The following is a 13,420-nucleotide window of genomic DNA, read 5'->3' on the forward strand; positions in this document are numbered from 1 at the left end:
GCTGAAGGAAGAATGAGGGAAATGTTTTCCTTTGCTATGATGATTCATGACTAGCTGACTCTTCTGCTTTTTGTGAATAGTAATTTGACCTGAGTGGATAAAACAACGTATTACTTTGGAGCAGACACAAACCTGTTTTACATTTTCTAAAATAAAAAATGTGGATAGGGTTTTATGTGGCATTGTTTTTTGTTTTTTTTTTACATTATGACATGTTGAGAAGGTTTGGACTATTTCAGTCAGCTGAGTTAGAGCTGAGACGTAATACAAACGTGTTTTTTTTCTGTCCCACGTTGTATAATTGTCCAAAAATGTCCATTAAGAGCCCCTTGTTTGAAATGTTTACCGTGTTTTCTCTGGTTTGGGGCAAACCTTAACTTAGCATTAACTGTATTTCTCGCTGGAGTTCAAATCAGTGTTGAACTCTGTTGTGTTCAAATCCAATCATTGGCACTCGGTTACATATTGTATAAAAAGTATGTAGCTATAACATAAAGAAAAAGCTAACGGAGGCTTTGTGCTTTGATATATATATAGAGAGATAAATCTGACGTACGGTCATTCCGAGTACATACTTCCAGGTATTTTTATTTTTTATGTACTTCGCTTTAAGGTTCCTGCTATTTCCGACACTACGGGAACGCAGCATTTACCCTGGAAAGGCTCTTGGCGCATGCGCATGTCGCTGATTCGAAGCGGCTGCTGGCTGGAGTGCTTGGCTGTGTCTGAGCCGCTCCTGTCACTCCCAGCTAAAGCTTCTTCAATAAATTGTGCCGACCGTAGTTTCTCCTTCTTAGCTCACTACCAGTCGCGGAATTAAACTGACTGAATGTTCTTCCTGTGATTCAACCAGGAAACTGGGTCCTCTTCCTGGCTAACAAACCTGCACATTACTGCCTGGTATGTCCCGCTACCATAACTAACCAACAGCGTTACTCTCTCCTGCAATAACGAAAGCTATGAGTTAGAGAGTTTGCCAAAGTGTTTAGTTGCCATGGTTGTTTCTTAATTGGTTTAGCTGGGTCGAAGCGGCTTGCTGGTGTCGGATTTGCTAACTGAGTTCAAAGATCCAGCTAGCGCGTCCACGTTAGCAGTAACTTTACCGCCTCTCTCATGCTGGTGCTGGTTCTTAAATGTTCTGGACAGCGATGCTGTTCAAAACACTACCGGTGTCAGCTTTCAACTCATAAAAAACACGATTACTGGCCAGAAATGGACTACAATTTGAACTTCCTCTAATCGGAGTGTTGCGTTAATAATCCCCCGGGAGAAAAAAAGCCAGGTTTATGTTAGTGGGTGTGTTTAAACCAGCTTCTTATTTAGCTGTTTTGTCTGATTGTGATGGATTGAATTACTCCATTGTGTGGTGAAGTGTCAGATTGTATCCCTGGAATTATCTTAATTTTCATTTCATGCCAACAAAAGTATCGACCTTACTGATATTTAGATCGATTCGCAAAGCTCTTGGGGTTTTCAGAAAGAGTTGTTACTTTGAGCTGCTGATTAAAATAACAAGCTACTAATACATATTTTTAAATGCCGATTCCAGTACCTTCTTGAATTATTCATGGTGCTTGAACTTTTTCAAATTTTGTCATGTTACATCCACTGAAATCAATGGATTCTTAGGGAAATGTATGCAATGAAGTGCATAAAGTAAAGAAAAAATTACGATGGCGTAAAATATTTTCCCAAATTAAAAAAAATCGTATTCTTACATCAACCTCCTTTACACAATACTCTGTAGTAAAAACTGATTTTGACCAGATGTCCTCAGAAATTATCATTAACTTTGCAGTCCTCCGCGGTTTATTATAGACAGGAATATTATGATGATATATTTTGATGGACAGAAGTTATTGCGATAAACAATAATATTGTTGCTTTGAGACCATTTTCAAGTAATACAAGGGTAACAGCATAATAATGCAAGGACACATTCTCAAAGATCAATAAACTTTAAATTCTAATGAATATTTAGCTCTAGAACTGGACGACATTTTACATATCCAAAGTACATAAGCAATAGAAGCAACAAATAAAATGAATTATGAAGTCTCGGTGAACAAAATTGTTCCCCAAAAACTGGCTGGTTGAGACCGAAACACCGACTGAAGAATTTAGTTATCCAGTTTTTGGTAGAAAAAACCAAAAACGATCATTTATCATGTGATTAATCGATTTATTGCGACATTCCTAAGTATAGTGCACATCAATGAGCAAACAGCATTAATCAGAGAAGCAGCCAACTCTGGAGAGAAATGCAGCTCTGGCAGGAGACCCTGTTGACATTTATTAGTCATGTAGTCCACATATTTATCCAGACCTGGAGTTAGGAAGAAACCAGCTACTCATATCTGACTCAATCTGATTTAAACAAAGCAGGAAATCGGTGTCATTTATATTCTTAAAACGCCACAATCCGACACGAAATTGACGGTCTTCCTGTTGCCACAGGAGTGTGTGGGAAGCACCATGTGGAGGAAGGCTTCGGTAGCGCTCCTGCTGGCTTTGGCCGTCGGCTACTTCTACGGCGGCAGGCCGGAGCTGCCGGAGCAGATCCTCCAGTACATCGGCCTGCCCAACCTCCAGACGCCGTCGCCGAGCAACGAGGGCCTGGAGCGGGCCATCTCCGCTGCCTGGGAGGCTCTGATCGCTCTGCCGAGCAGGCAGTGGAGCAAGGTGGCAGTAGGGTGAGTGACGCTGATCTGTGGAGCCGGTCAGAGTCTGAATGATTTTTCTTTAAGCTGACATTTCTCAAGCCCTTCTGCTGCACGCGGCGCGTGTGTAGAGAGGCCGCGGCAGAATGCGTTGTCATGAGTCAGCTTCTGCTCAGATGTCTGGGTGAAAACAGCAGGTGCACAAGTGAGGGGTTACACCACGTGTGGTGTAGAGTAAAGGTCAAATTGTCGCCCGCTAGCTCTGGGCGATAAATCGATTTTATTGGTGCGTTGAATGTTTGGGTTCTGAAGATTTCATTTTTGGAAAAATTTAGATTTTTTTAATTTTTCTACCCATTCTTTGAGTTTCCATAGTTCAGATCAATGTCAGTAAACTAGAAACAAAAACAAAAATTGTTTCTATTTTTCTTAACCTTGTTGCTTGTTAGTTTTATTGTTCCAATTCAGCACATCAATAAAATCTACTTATAAAACTCTATGGAGATTTAAGTCTTAGTTATTTTGGAAGCAGTATATGTAAGAAAGTTTTTTTTTAAATTCTGGCTGTTTCCGTGGAAATATCAGGAGTTTTGTCTGATTTCATCAGGGGAGCTGATGACTCTAACTTTAATATTCAGTGTTATTGGTTAAAAAATAAAACCCCCACCCAAGCCTGCGCTTCAGGTGGCAGAACGTGATTGGCTGAGCCTAAAGCACAGCCCACCAGAGGGTGGGACAAACTGCATCTTCAGTTTTGATGACCTTTTATCTAATGTGTGTGTTGGTAAAGGTGGTGTATGATAGCATTGAGCAGTCAGTGTGTGTTCACCTGTAATACAGGCCAGAGTTTATTACAGGAACAGCCTGGTTCTGTCCCTGAATAAAATATTTGACAAGCATCACATGACCCCAGGACATGCCGGGTTTTTTTGTCCCCCCCCCCTCTTTTATTCATTGTTGCAAGATTAAAAACGTGGACTGCTTGCCTTATCAACTGCATTAATTGGATGTGTTTAGCAGTTTTGTGTTTTCTTCCAATACCCGACATAAACAAAATCCATTTTCTTCCGGTTATCCTTGACCACTGAGTCCCGTCGTCAGACCTAAGCGACCCGTTTCCATTTTATTTCTCTCGTTCAGGGTGAACGCCTGCGTCGACGTGGTCGTCAGCGGCGTGGGGCTGCTGCAGGCTCTGGCTGTGGATCCCGGCGCCGGCCGGGATCACGCAGTCCTGCGCTCGAAGGACGACCTGAGGGAAACCTTTGTCCACTACATGGAGCGCGGCGCAGCGGCAGAGCGATTCTTCAGCGACAAAGAAGTGTTTCAGAGAATCGCTCGCGCAGCAGCAGAGTACCCCGGCGCGAAGGCAAGGCCATTCCTCTCATCTCCTTTCATTTGTTTACTCCTTTTTTACCTTTTCAGAAATGTAACTTTGGTCTGTTTTTCAGCTGTACGTTGGAGGAAATGCTGCCCTCATTGGTCAGAAATTTGCCACCTACCCGGATCTGATGGTACGCAAGCATAAACGAATCTAGATGCATTTTACTTAAATTTTTATTCCATTCATTGATGGAGCAAAATTCTAACAAAAAAAATAAAGTTTTAGCTATCTTCTTATCAAGTTATCTTCTGTAATCCAGACTTCTGAACATTGAAGACCCCTAATTGTTTATTATTTATGTCAGGTTTTGTTGTGTGGGCCGGTCGGCCCTAAACTCCACGAGATGCTGGATGAGCAGATCGTCGTTCCTCCAGAGTCCCTTCAGGAGACGGATGAGTTTCACCTCATCCTGGAGTACAAAGCAGGTAAAGAGCAGCTGCAGCTCTGTGCCACGCAAACATTCCCGATACTTTTGAATGCGCGAAAAGGGCGTTTAATTTTACAAGCTGTAATGTATTTTATTGAAATTTTAGGGCCGCTGTCCTGCAGTTTTTAGATGTGCCACAGGTACAAAACACTGGAATGAAATGGCTTAATTACCTCCTCCTTGTGGAGATCAGTTCTCCAGAGACTTGCTGACCTAATTATTCTATTCAAGTGTTGTGCAGCAGAGGCACATCTAAAAGTCGCAGGGCAGTGGCCCTTGAGGACTGGAGTTTGACACCTGTGTAGTAGGCAAACACACTTGCAGCATAAATGCAAAGCGGAGGAAAAAGTGGGAAATTTCAGAAGAAATTTCAAAGACTGTGTATTAATCGGACCCAAATCGGGTTCTGATCCAGAGTTAGCTTCTGCAGGCTTCATGTTTGAGTTTTAAAGCCTAAGCAGGTTAAAAGAACAGATAGTTGTGTCTCTCTTTGTTGCATGTCATAAAAATGTCCAGAGTTAGCTAAAATGCTATGGTTAGCTAAAATGCTGTCAGTAGCACATGGACCATCTGCAGCATGTTTACTGTCATTGACTCTCTCCAGTTAGTAAGCAAACAAGTGTATAACATAAATTTAGCAAAAATGCTAAAGCTAGCAAAAACTGATGTCAATAGCGTGATGCTATCACTAGCATGTTGACTGACAATGACTTACTCCGTCCAGTATGTTAAGTTCGCATTTGTATCAAAATTATATAAAAAACTAAATTTAGCTAAAATGCTAAAGTTAGCCAAAGTGCTGCCAGTGGCCTGTCGACTATCACTGACTTACTCCATTCAGTATGCAAACATTATCGTAGAAGCTAAAATACACAACAATGCTAAGGTTAGCCCAAATGCTATCAGTAGTGTGTGGGCTGTGACTAGCAGGCTGACTAATGTTTAACCTTGCTTTCTACCTCCAGGTGAACAGTGGGGCTCCACTCGGGCGCCACAAGCGAACCGCTTCATCTTCTCTCACGACGTGTCCAACGGGGAGATGAGCTCCCTGGAGACCTTTGTGGCGAGCCTGGAGGAGTTCCAGCCGGAGCTGGTCGTCCTGTCAGGGTTCCACATGATGGAGGGCCAGGGCAGGGAGCTGTGGGGGGAGCGACTGAAAGAGGTCAGCGGCTCAAAAGAGCTCAGCGTGGTTTCCAGGGTTTGCCCCAGAAAACCTGCTATGCCCGATGGGAGGGGCGCTAGAGCAGTCAAGCAGCAGCACATTGTGTTTTGCGTTTAAAAAATGTTAAAACTTTCAAAAACGCAGCGACTGCACAATTGGAGCACATCCCTCACTCCCTTTTCAATCCGTCAACTTTGAAAGAAACAGTATTTTAAAAAACGGTGTTATAAGCCTGGCAGCCCGCCAGGCTAATAATACATTGGGGGAAATCCTGGTGATTTCTAATGAAACTACTGGATCTATTTCTGGATTTTCTCCTTTTTGGTTTTCTTTCCCAGGCTGTAGCAGCCATAGCTGATATCCCAAGGGGCATTCCCATCCACCTGGAGCTGGCCAGCATGACCGACAAAGACTTCATGAGCCGGATCATGCAGGAGGTACATGTGAGCAAAAGATTTCGTCCGTGAGAACAGATGCTCGATGGCTCCCTGAGGAACGCCGTGCGTTTAATTACAGCGTCTCTTCCTGTTAGCAGGTCTTGCCCATCGTCAGCTCCGTCGGCCTGAACGAGCAGGAGCTGCTCTTCCTGTCGCAGGCCGGGGACGGCCCGCACGCCGCTCTGCCCGCGTGGAAGGGCGTCCCCGACGTGGGGCGGGTCGGCGACATCCTCTACTGGGTCCTGGAGCGGCACGGCCGCACCGATCCGTCATCGGAGTCCGACCTCACCCGCATCCACTTCCACACTCTGGCCTATCACATTTTAGTCACAGTGGACGGCTACTGGGGGAACCAGGCGGCGGCGGTGATGGCGGGAGCCCGGGTGGCCAGCAGCCAGGCCTGCGGCCTGCGGACCGTGGACGTCAGCAAGGTGGAGCTCAAGGCGCCGCTGGAGTTCCTCACCTCTCACTTAGAGCCGCGGGAGCGGCTGTCGCTGAAGCCGGAGGAGCCCGTTGCTGTGTGGCGGCGAGGGAACATCACCTTCCACCTGACGCCTGTGCTGGTCTGCAAGAGACCCCTCCGGACAGTGGGGCTGGGCGACGCCATCTCTGCGGAGGGACTAGTTTACTCCGAATTAACGAGGCAGCATCCGTTTTAGAGGCTCGACCACGCTAATGCTAACAGGAGGAGCTAAATACAACCGGGAAACTCTCTCACCTCAGAGCCAGATTAGTGTCCCAATTCAGGTTCCTTTTTCCCCAAAGATCTGTTCTGTTTAATTGATCAGTGTGAAATCCTCCCTGATTATGATGATGATGATGATGATGATGATGATGATGTCGTCCCCCGACCTCCTTAAAGAGGCAGGCAGAACTGGATCTCTATGAGCCGCCACACAGCCGGACTCGACGCACTGTGCACCGCTCCAAGCCATCTCCCCAAACTCCAAAGAGTTTAACCGTCACAACTATGTTTTCTTTCACCTGCATATCCTCTAGTATGCTGTGCCTTCAATATTATTAAATCCTTTATTCATATTTTATAGGAAAACGGTATGAAACTCTAGGTTAGCGTTGCCTTTTTGACAGAGGTACTGCGTAAACTTGAAACTTTGTGGTGGAAATCCAATTGAGAAATCCTTTTGGGTGCGTTCACATCTAACGTTTACTTGAACGTTCGTCTTATTCTGGTCATCAACCATTTCTGAGTGCTTGACTTCAACCAGTCTGACCAACTAGATCGTTTTTCTAATGGTTAGATTATAACAGGGTTCCTTTACGGTCTGGAAAATTTTGAAAACGTATAAAATGTGCAAATTTTCCAAGTGTAGATAATAAGGGAACATTTTCTCTTCCATGCTTTATTCCTTGTTCTCTTACAGCTAAAGTATGCAACTTTAAAAAATAAATAAATAAGTGTTTTACATATTTGTTAAAACTGTCACCATGTGGTGACACTGTAATATGAGATGGATAATATATGGAAAAAAATTATCTCCTGCCTGAGCTTTTATTGTGATCTGTAGAAATGCACGACTCCCGTTCAAAAATAACCAATCAGAGCCAGAAGGAGGGTCTTAGCGCTGTTAATCAAGCCTATGTATTTGCCGAATATTCACTAAATGGTGTAGAAACAACTTATCTCCTGTCACAGCAGGCTGCTAACCAATCCTAACCAGCACGAGCATTCATAACAGGCTAGCTGAAGCATAGCAGGTTAGCATGTGGCAATGAACACAAGGAGGATGATTGACATTTCTAAGACCCGCCTCCTGGCTCTGATTGGTTGTTTCTGATTAGCACTGGAAGGAGGCAGAGGAGCTTGACAGTTTAAACAAATGTGTAAAAAATATATACATATATTTTTTTTTTATTAAAGTTACATGCTGCAGCTTTAACTAGATAATAAAGACAAAAATAGAAAAGATAGGCATCAAAAATATTTTTTTAAAATTTATGTTAAGTTTAGGATTTTACAGTCTAGATCTTATGGATTTCGAAACATTTCAAAGCAGTGAAATAACCCTTTACTTCTTTTTCACCATGTTCAGCATTGTGTCGTGTCATGCTTTTATTTAACATGCAGATTACAGCATCCAACTAGCTAAATGTTCAGAATCCGATACAATTTGTGGGCAAATCTTAAGAATTGCGTGGAGGTTTGAACTGGAAAACGGGTAGGAATCCTGTTTTTTCTGTGTTTTCATTGTTTGACCAAAACACTCCCTCTATAGCAAAAAGATCTGAGCTTTATAGCTCGATAGCAGTCTTTTTTTCTGTAGTACACTAGTATAGCCAGAGAACAGCTGTTTTAAGTGTTTTTTCTGAAGCGGGTTCTTCTTCCTTGGCCTAAATATCAGTCTACATGCCAATGCCAGCTAATTAATGTGAAGGTTCTCATATGGATATCGGATGTTAAGATGGCGTGCATTAACAAATCACGACTGTTATCAGATACTTTGTGGTGTTGTCCTTTTCGCTAAGTGTGTTCCCTTTTTTGATGACACAGTTATAAAACATGATTTATGAAAAAAAAAATGATATTCTTACTCAAGAAGACTCATGTTAGGCATACACAACACTCCATTTGTTTACCTGAGACTGCCTCCGAAGGCATGCAATAATCATAGTCTTAATGCAAACCTGTCATGAAAAAGTTCACGCAGCGTTTTAGTTCGGAAAAGGGGATTCTTTGCACTAGTAAAGGTAGGTGGCGGGAGAGCCTGCGGAGGTGAATGTAACCTTAACCTCCCATTTTTTTTATTATTAATTGTATTTTTGCAAGCACAATCTGTTCCTCCTTACTTATTTTGTTGTCAGTGTCATGTTTCATTCCCTTGTAGGTTGTCATTAAAATGTGGATGGAGGAAAATGGGTGGTTTGAGTTCCTTTTTATGTATTTATTTTTTTTAAGAGCTTGATCTGGGTTTTTTATTATTATTTTTAAACAAAATTTTTAAATGATCAAAATCTATTGTAATCTATGGAGTTATGTTTTAAATAAACCAGCGGGGTTTTATTTCACACTTCGTTAATACTACAACCACTTACCTCCATGTTTTAAAATTGACTTTGAGACAGACCAATGAAATGTAGTAGTGAAATTAATAAAAAATAAATGTACACATAGTTTGGCACACATTTATATTCAATCCGTTTACTCTGATGTCCCTAAATAATTGAATTCATTGAAGTGATTTCAGAGGTCAACTAATTAGTAACGCTGTCAACGCGACATAATTCATTATTATTTGGATGTGTAAATGAAAATAATATGACGCTGCTGTCCATTCATACATAATTTTAATAGAACAGAATATAAGAATTAAGGGACTTTTGTTTATATGGATTCCTTACTCCACGTTTTTTCTCCTCATAAAACTTTATTACGCGTCTGCATCCAATTGGCTGAAACGTTCTAAGACGTGAGCCAATCACAGCTTCCCACCACGGTGAAATCCCGCCCCTGCGTCCACGAAGCTGAGCCTCCTGGTTCCCGTAGGTCGAAGACCCTCCCCACCCTGAAGCTCGCGCTCCGACCCTCCCACGGAGTTTATATAAAGCTAGCTCAACCAACTGTGTATCCTGGCTAAGTCTTTCCCCCCTTCCTCTTGTTGATGGTGAGGTTCTGTGAAAGAAGGATGAAGTTCTTCGTCGCTGTCACCGTCATTGTGGGATCGCTGCTGTTTCTCGGTTTCCCTAATGGCTCTTCGGCTGACGAGAAGAAGAAAGGCCCCAAAGTAACTGCAAAGGTATGGGTTAGCTGCAGGCTAGCTTTCATAAAGGGGGGTGAAAGAAAAAAAAAATCAAGGCTCTTCCTCGTTGCTAACCGGTAGCATGGAAAGCCACGTCACGGAGACGCTAGCTGCTGGCCAGCTAACACGGGGTTAGCTCACGACTAATACTTGTGGGAAAAGACGCTAACTTTGTAGCTGAGGCTAAGGGAAATAAAGTCTAGGCGCATCCTGTCAGATCCGGGTCGCAGGAAATGAACTGGACACGAGTTTGGCTCCGCCATGGCTCAGCTGTTGACCCCGGCCTTGTGTCTGCAGCAGATTGTCCACGTCTGCAAATTCAAGACAGCAGAGTGGTCGTCTTTAGTGGTGTTGAGCTGGAATGCAAAGTTTAGAAGGCAAGGATTGAGTCTGATGTTACATGTGTCCCTATAACCTTTGTAAGAGACTGTTTTTTTTTACTATTCTTGTGTTGCGTTAACTTAAAAAATAATCCAGAAATCCGTTTAAAAAAAAAATCGTTCTAAGTTCTGATGCCTGAAATAAAGAACCTATTGATGCCTTGATGGGGGGTTCTCTGTCAAGATTCATATTTTCTTTGGAAGCAATGAAGTAGATGGGAACTAATTATCTGGCTTTGTGACAAAGTCAGCCACAAACCCAGCTGAAACGTTTATAGAACAAAATTCTGGTGTACTGACGTACATCTCCTCACAACTAGTGAGTTTTCATTTTTGCACTAAAGTTTGAGATTGCCCGGACCGTTTCAACACCTGGCTCTTGACTATTGGCCAAAAAGTACAGATTTTAGTTTCATCCGACTAGAGAAAATTCCTCCCCACCCAACGCCTCGTTTCCACAGAGCGTACTTCCTTTGTGTTTTCCATTGTAAAAACGGCTGATGCATCCGATCCGTACCCCACCATTCCTGGACTCCCTTCAGTTATACGAATATAAGACAATGGTACGGTTAGGGTGGTGCATTGGCGTCAGACAACACAGCCCATTAATTGGGAGACAGAAAAACGTCACAGTTTGCAACAAGCACGAAAAAAAAGCAATGCATCACGTTTATCGTCGCACTAGTGTGACACAACGTTTGGCGTTTGGGTGGAAACGCTCTCCTGAATACGCCAGACCATAAAACGGCTTACCACATTGACCATGTCGTACCGGTCAACGGAAACGAGGCACGCGTGTCTCGTGCCAAGCTACAAGTGGGCTTTCTGGCAATACCTTTTTTGTATCGCCACTCTTCACATGAATGTCAGTTTAAGTTCACAACTTGCAGTTGTCATCTAAACAGACTCTTCCACCTGACTTCTGGTCTGCCACAACATCTTAATATTGTGTTAAGTGACCTAGTATGGAAGACTTTGACATCAGCATCAGTAGTTGACTGAAAAGAATCTATTGGACCACTTCCAAAACATTTAGAGAACCTTTGCTCCGTCATATCGGCCCACCAATATAGCCTCAGAGTTGGTGTGTCATGACGTATTCGTCTAAACGTAAGGTTGGGTCTCTCTCTGTCTAGGTTTACTTTGACATCAGAATCGGAGACGAAGATGTGGGAACTGTCGTCATCGGCGTCTTTGGCAAAACTGTTCCCAAAACCGTCGACAACTTTGTCGCCCTGGCAACAGGAGAGGTGAGCAATATGGGGACTCGTCATTGTTTGCCGTCTACTTTTGTGAAATTGTCAGGATTGGTATTCTAAAGACTGAAAAGCCATCAGATTCGTTGACTTGGTCCAGCTTTTCGGACACACTGGAAGCTGGTGTAGTTCCAGACGTTTGGAGCGTTGCTTACGTTGCCATTTGCTTCGGTTAAACAGAAAGGATTCGGTTACAAGGGCAGCAAGTTCCACAGAGTCATCAAGCAGTTCATGATCCAGGGCGGAGACTTCACCAGAGGAGACGGCACTGGAGGTAAACGCCAAACAATGTCATTTACATGTCAAAACGATGAGATGGTTCAGGTGTCAAAACCCAAGAAAGTACAATTTAAAACTGCAGTACGAATGGTACAAAACTCATTTTCGTTTCTGAATGAAGGCAAGAGCATCTATGGAGACCGTTTCCCTGACGAGAACTTCAAGCTGAAGCACTACGGCCCCGGCTGGCTCAGCATGGCCAACGCCGGCAAAGACACAAACGGCTCCCAGTTCTTCATCACCACAGTCCAGACGCCGTGGTTGGACAGCAAACACGTAGTCTTCGGGAAAGTTCTGGAAGGCATGGTGGGTGTCAGAAGGAAATCTTCACTCCTGCCTCATCTTGGGTTTTCGTGTTTTTACAAATGAATCCATTTCTTTGAAACCTTTTTTTTCCTCTGCTAGGATGTCGTCACGAAAATCGAGAACACAAAGACAGACGGTCGCGACAAACCTCTCAAAGACGTCACCATCTACGACTGCGGCAAGATCGAGGTGGAGAAGCCATTTGCAGTCGCCAAGGAGTAGAGCGCAACTCGTTAAAACGGGCGGGTTGGGGTTGAGGGGGGGTGTGGGGGGACGGATGGACCGGGGTTGTGATGTGGGGCCACTTTTTTATTTTTATTTAATTTTTTTTTTGTCAGTAAAAACCCTGCAGTCTGGAGGGAAAGAGAAAGCACATTATGTGTTGGTTGGCTGCCATCTTAATGCACCAGAACAACAATAATGCAGTCATGAGTCTGGGTCCACTTTACCAACAAGCATTCCAAGGTGCACTTAACTGATCATTGTTGGGCTATTTTGTAAAAAAAACCAAAATGAAAATGACGGGAAATAAAGGTTCCATGTTTTGGTAAATCACTGTAAGCTTTATGTTTGAATACAAATACCTTCTATTAGTTTATAAAGTCACCCTGTACACTGTAGTTACTGTTAGCTGCCACAAGGTTAGTGTATGTCTTGTGGGGCGACTGGCTGTGTGGATAGAGTAGTCGTCTTGTGATTGGAAGGTTGTAAGTTTGATTCCAACTTCCTCCTGCCATATGTCGAGGCAAGGCACTTAACCCTATATTGTATAAATGTGTGTGTTTGAACTGACTATAAAGCACGGAGTGGTCAAAATGATTGGAATAGGGCTATATAAGTTTGGTTCATTTACCATTTATTGGCACTAGGGGGTGCTGTTTACCAAATTTCAACTGGTTTATTACTGTGGCTCACTTTGTAAATGCTTAATAAGCAGGAGAGAAATGCAAGAAAATGATTATGCTGTTAAAGTTTATATTTACTTATATTTGAACAATTCTACATTCATAACATGCTATAACTAATGTAACCAATTAAAGGAAAAGGTTACTATATTTCAACTTTAAAATAGATTATTTTGCCTTTGGACAGCAACTTTTTCACTTCAAACACCTCAAATTATCTCTAAGAATTATTGACTTGATTTCATGTTGAAATTCACAGTTTTACATTTGACTTCCAAAGACACGGATTCCAAGACGGAGACAGCAGGCGTGGAGCTGATGTCGGTATGCCAAAGTTTTGTAAATATTGTGGTTTTTTGAGACAATTTTCAAGCAATATATTGATAATGGCATAATAACGCAAGTCTGCCCTCTCGAAGACTGATGAACCATAATTTTGTAAGGAAACCCTGACGCTGCAACTGGAAGACAT

The 13,420-nt window shown here is 43.0% G+C and overlaps 2 protein-coding genes across 3 annotated transcripts; both read left to right on the forward strand.

The window, feature by feature from the left end:
• Positions 1-690: 690 nt before the first annotated feature.
• On the forward strand, positions 691-7,902 carry adpgk (ADP dependent glucokinase). Of its 2 annotated transcripts, none has more exons than XM_005810257.2 (8): positions 691-900; positions 2,458-2,693; positions 3,801-4,026; positions 4,109-4,171; positions 4,346-4,466; positions 5,434-5,630; positions 5,969-6,067; positions 6,163-7,902. In XM_005810257.2, the coding sequence occupies exons 2-8, from the start codon at positions 2,476-2,478 to the stop codon at positions 6,724-6,726; spliced, it is 1,488 nt and encodes a 495-aa protein (XP_005810314.1). In that variant the 5' UTR covers positions 691-900; positions 2,458-2,475; the 3' UTR covers positions 6,727-7,902. The 2 variants fall into 2 exon arrangements, with proteins under 2 accessions (XP_005810314.1, XP_023198356.1); XM_023342588.1 differs by having other exon boundaries at positions 6,166-7,902.
• A 1,646-nt stretch (positions 7,903-9,548) lies between these two features.
• Positions 9,549-13,098, forward strand: ppib (peptidylprolyl isomerase B). Its single transcript, XM_005810247.2, has 5 exons — positions 9,549-9,819; positions 11,339-11,452; positions 11,639-11,732; positions 11,859-12,043; positions 12,143-13,098. Exons 1-5 carry the CDS (start codon positions 9,685-9,687, stop codon positions 12,263-12,265), a joined length of 651 nt encoding a protein of 216 aa, XP_005810304.1. The 5' UTR covers positions 9,549-9,684; the 3' UTR covers positions 12,266-13,098.
• The last annotated feature ends 322 nt before the right edge of the window (positions 13,099-13,420 follow it).

This window comes from Xiphophorus maculatus, chromosome 2, assembly GCF_002775205.1.
Source record: "Xiphophorus maculatus strain JP 163 A chromosome 2, X_maculatus-5.0-male, whole genome shotgun sequence".
NCBI classification, from domain to species: Eukaryota; Metazoa; Chordata; class Actinopteri; order Cyprinodontiformes; family Poeciliidae; genus Xiphophorus; species Xiphophorus maculatus.

Coding starts and splice junctions, on each gene's coding strand:
- ppib (XM_005810247.2), top strand. CDS start 9,685: ATGGTGAGGTTCTGTGAAAGAAGGATGAAGTTCTTCGTCGCTGTCACC. Junction 9,820..11,338: donor GCCCCAAAGTAACTGCAAAG/GTATGGGTTAGC, acceptor CTCTCTGTCTAG/GTTTACTTTGACATCAGAAT. Junction 11,453..11,638: donor TCGCCCTGGCAACAGGAGAG/GTGAGCAATATG, acceptor TCGGTTAAACAG/AAAGGATTCGGTTACAAGGG.
- adpgk (XM_005810257.2), top strand. CDS start 2,476: ATGTGGAGGAAGGCTTCGGTAGCGCTCCTGCTGGCTTTGGCCGTCGGC. Junction 2,694..3,800: donor TGGAGCAAGGTGGCAGTAGG/GTGAGTGACGCT, acceptor TCTCTCGTTCAG/GGTGAACGCCTGCGTCGACG. Junction 5,631..5,968: donor GGGGGGAGCGACTGAAAGAG/GTCAGCGGCTCA, acceptor TTTCTTTCCCAG/GCTGTAGCAGCCATAGCTGA.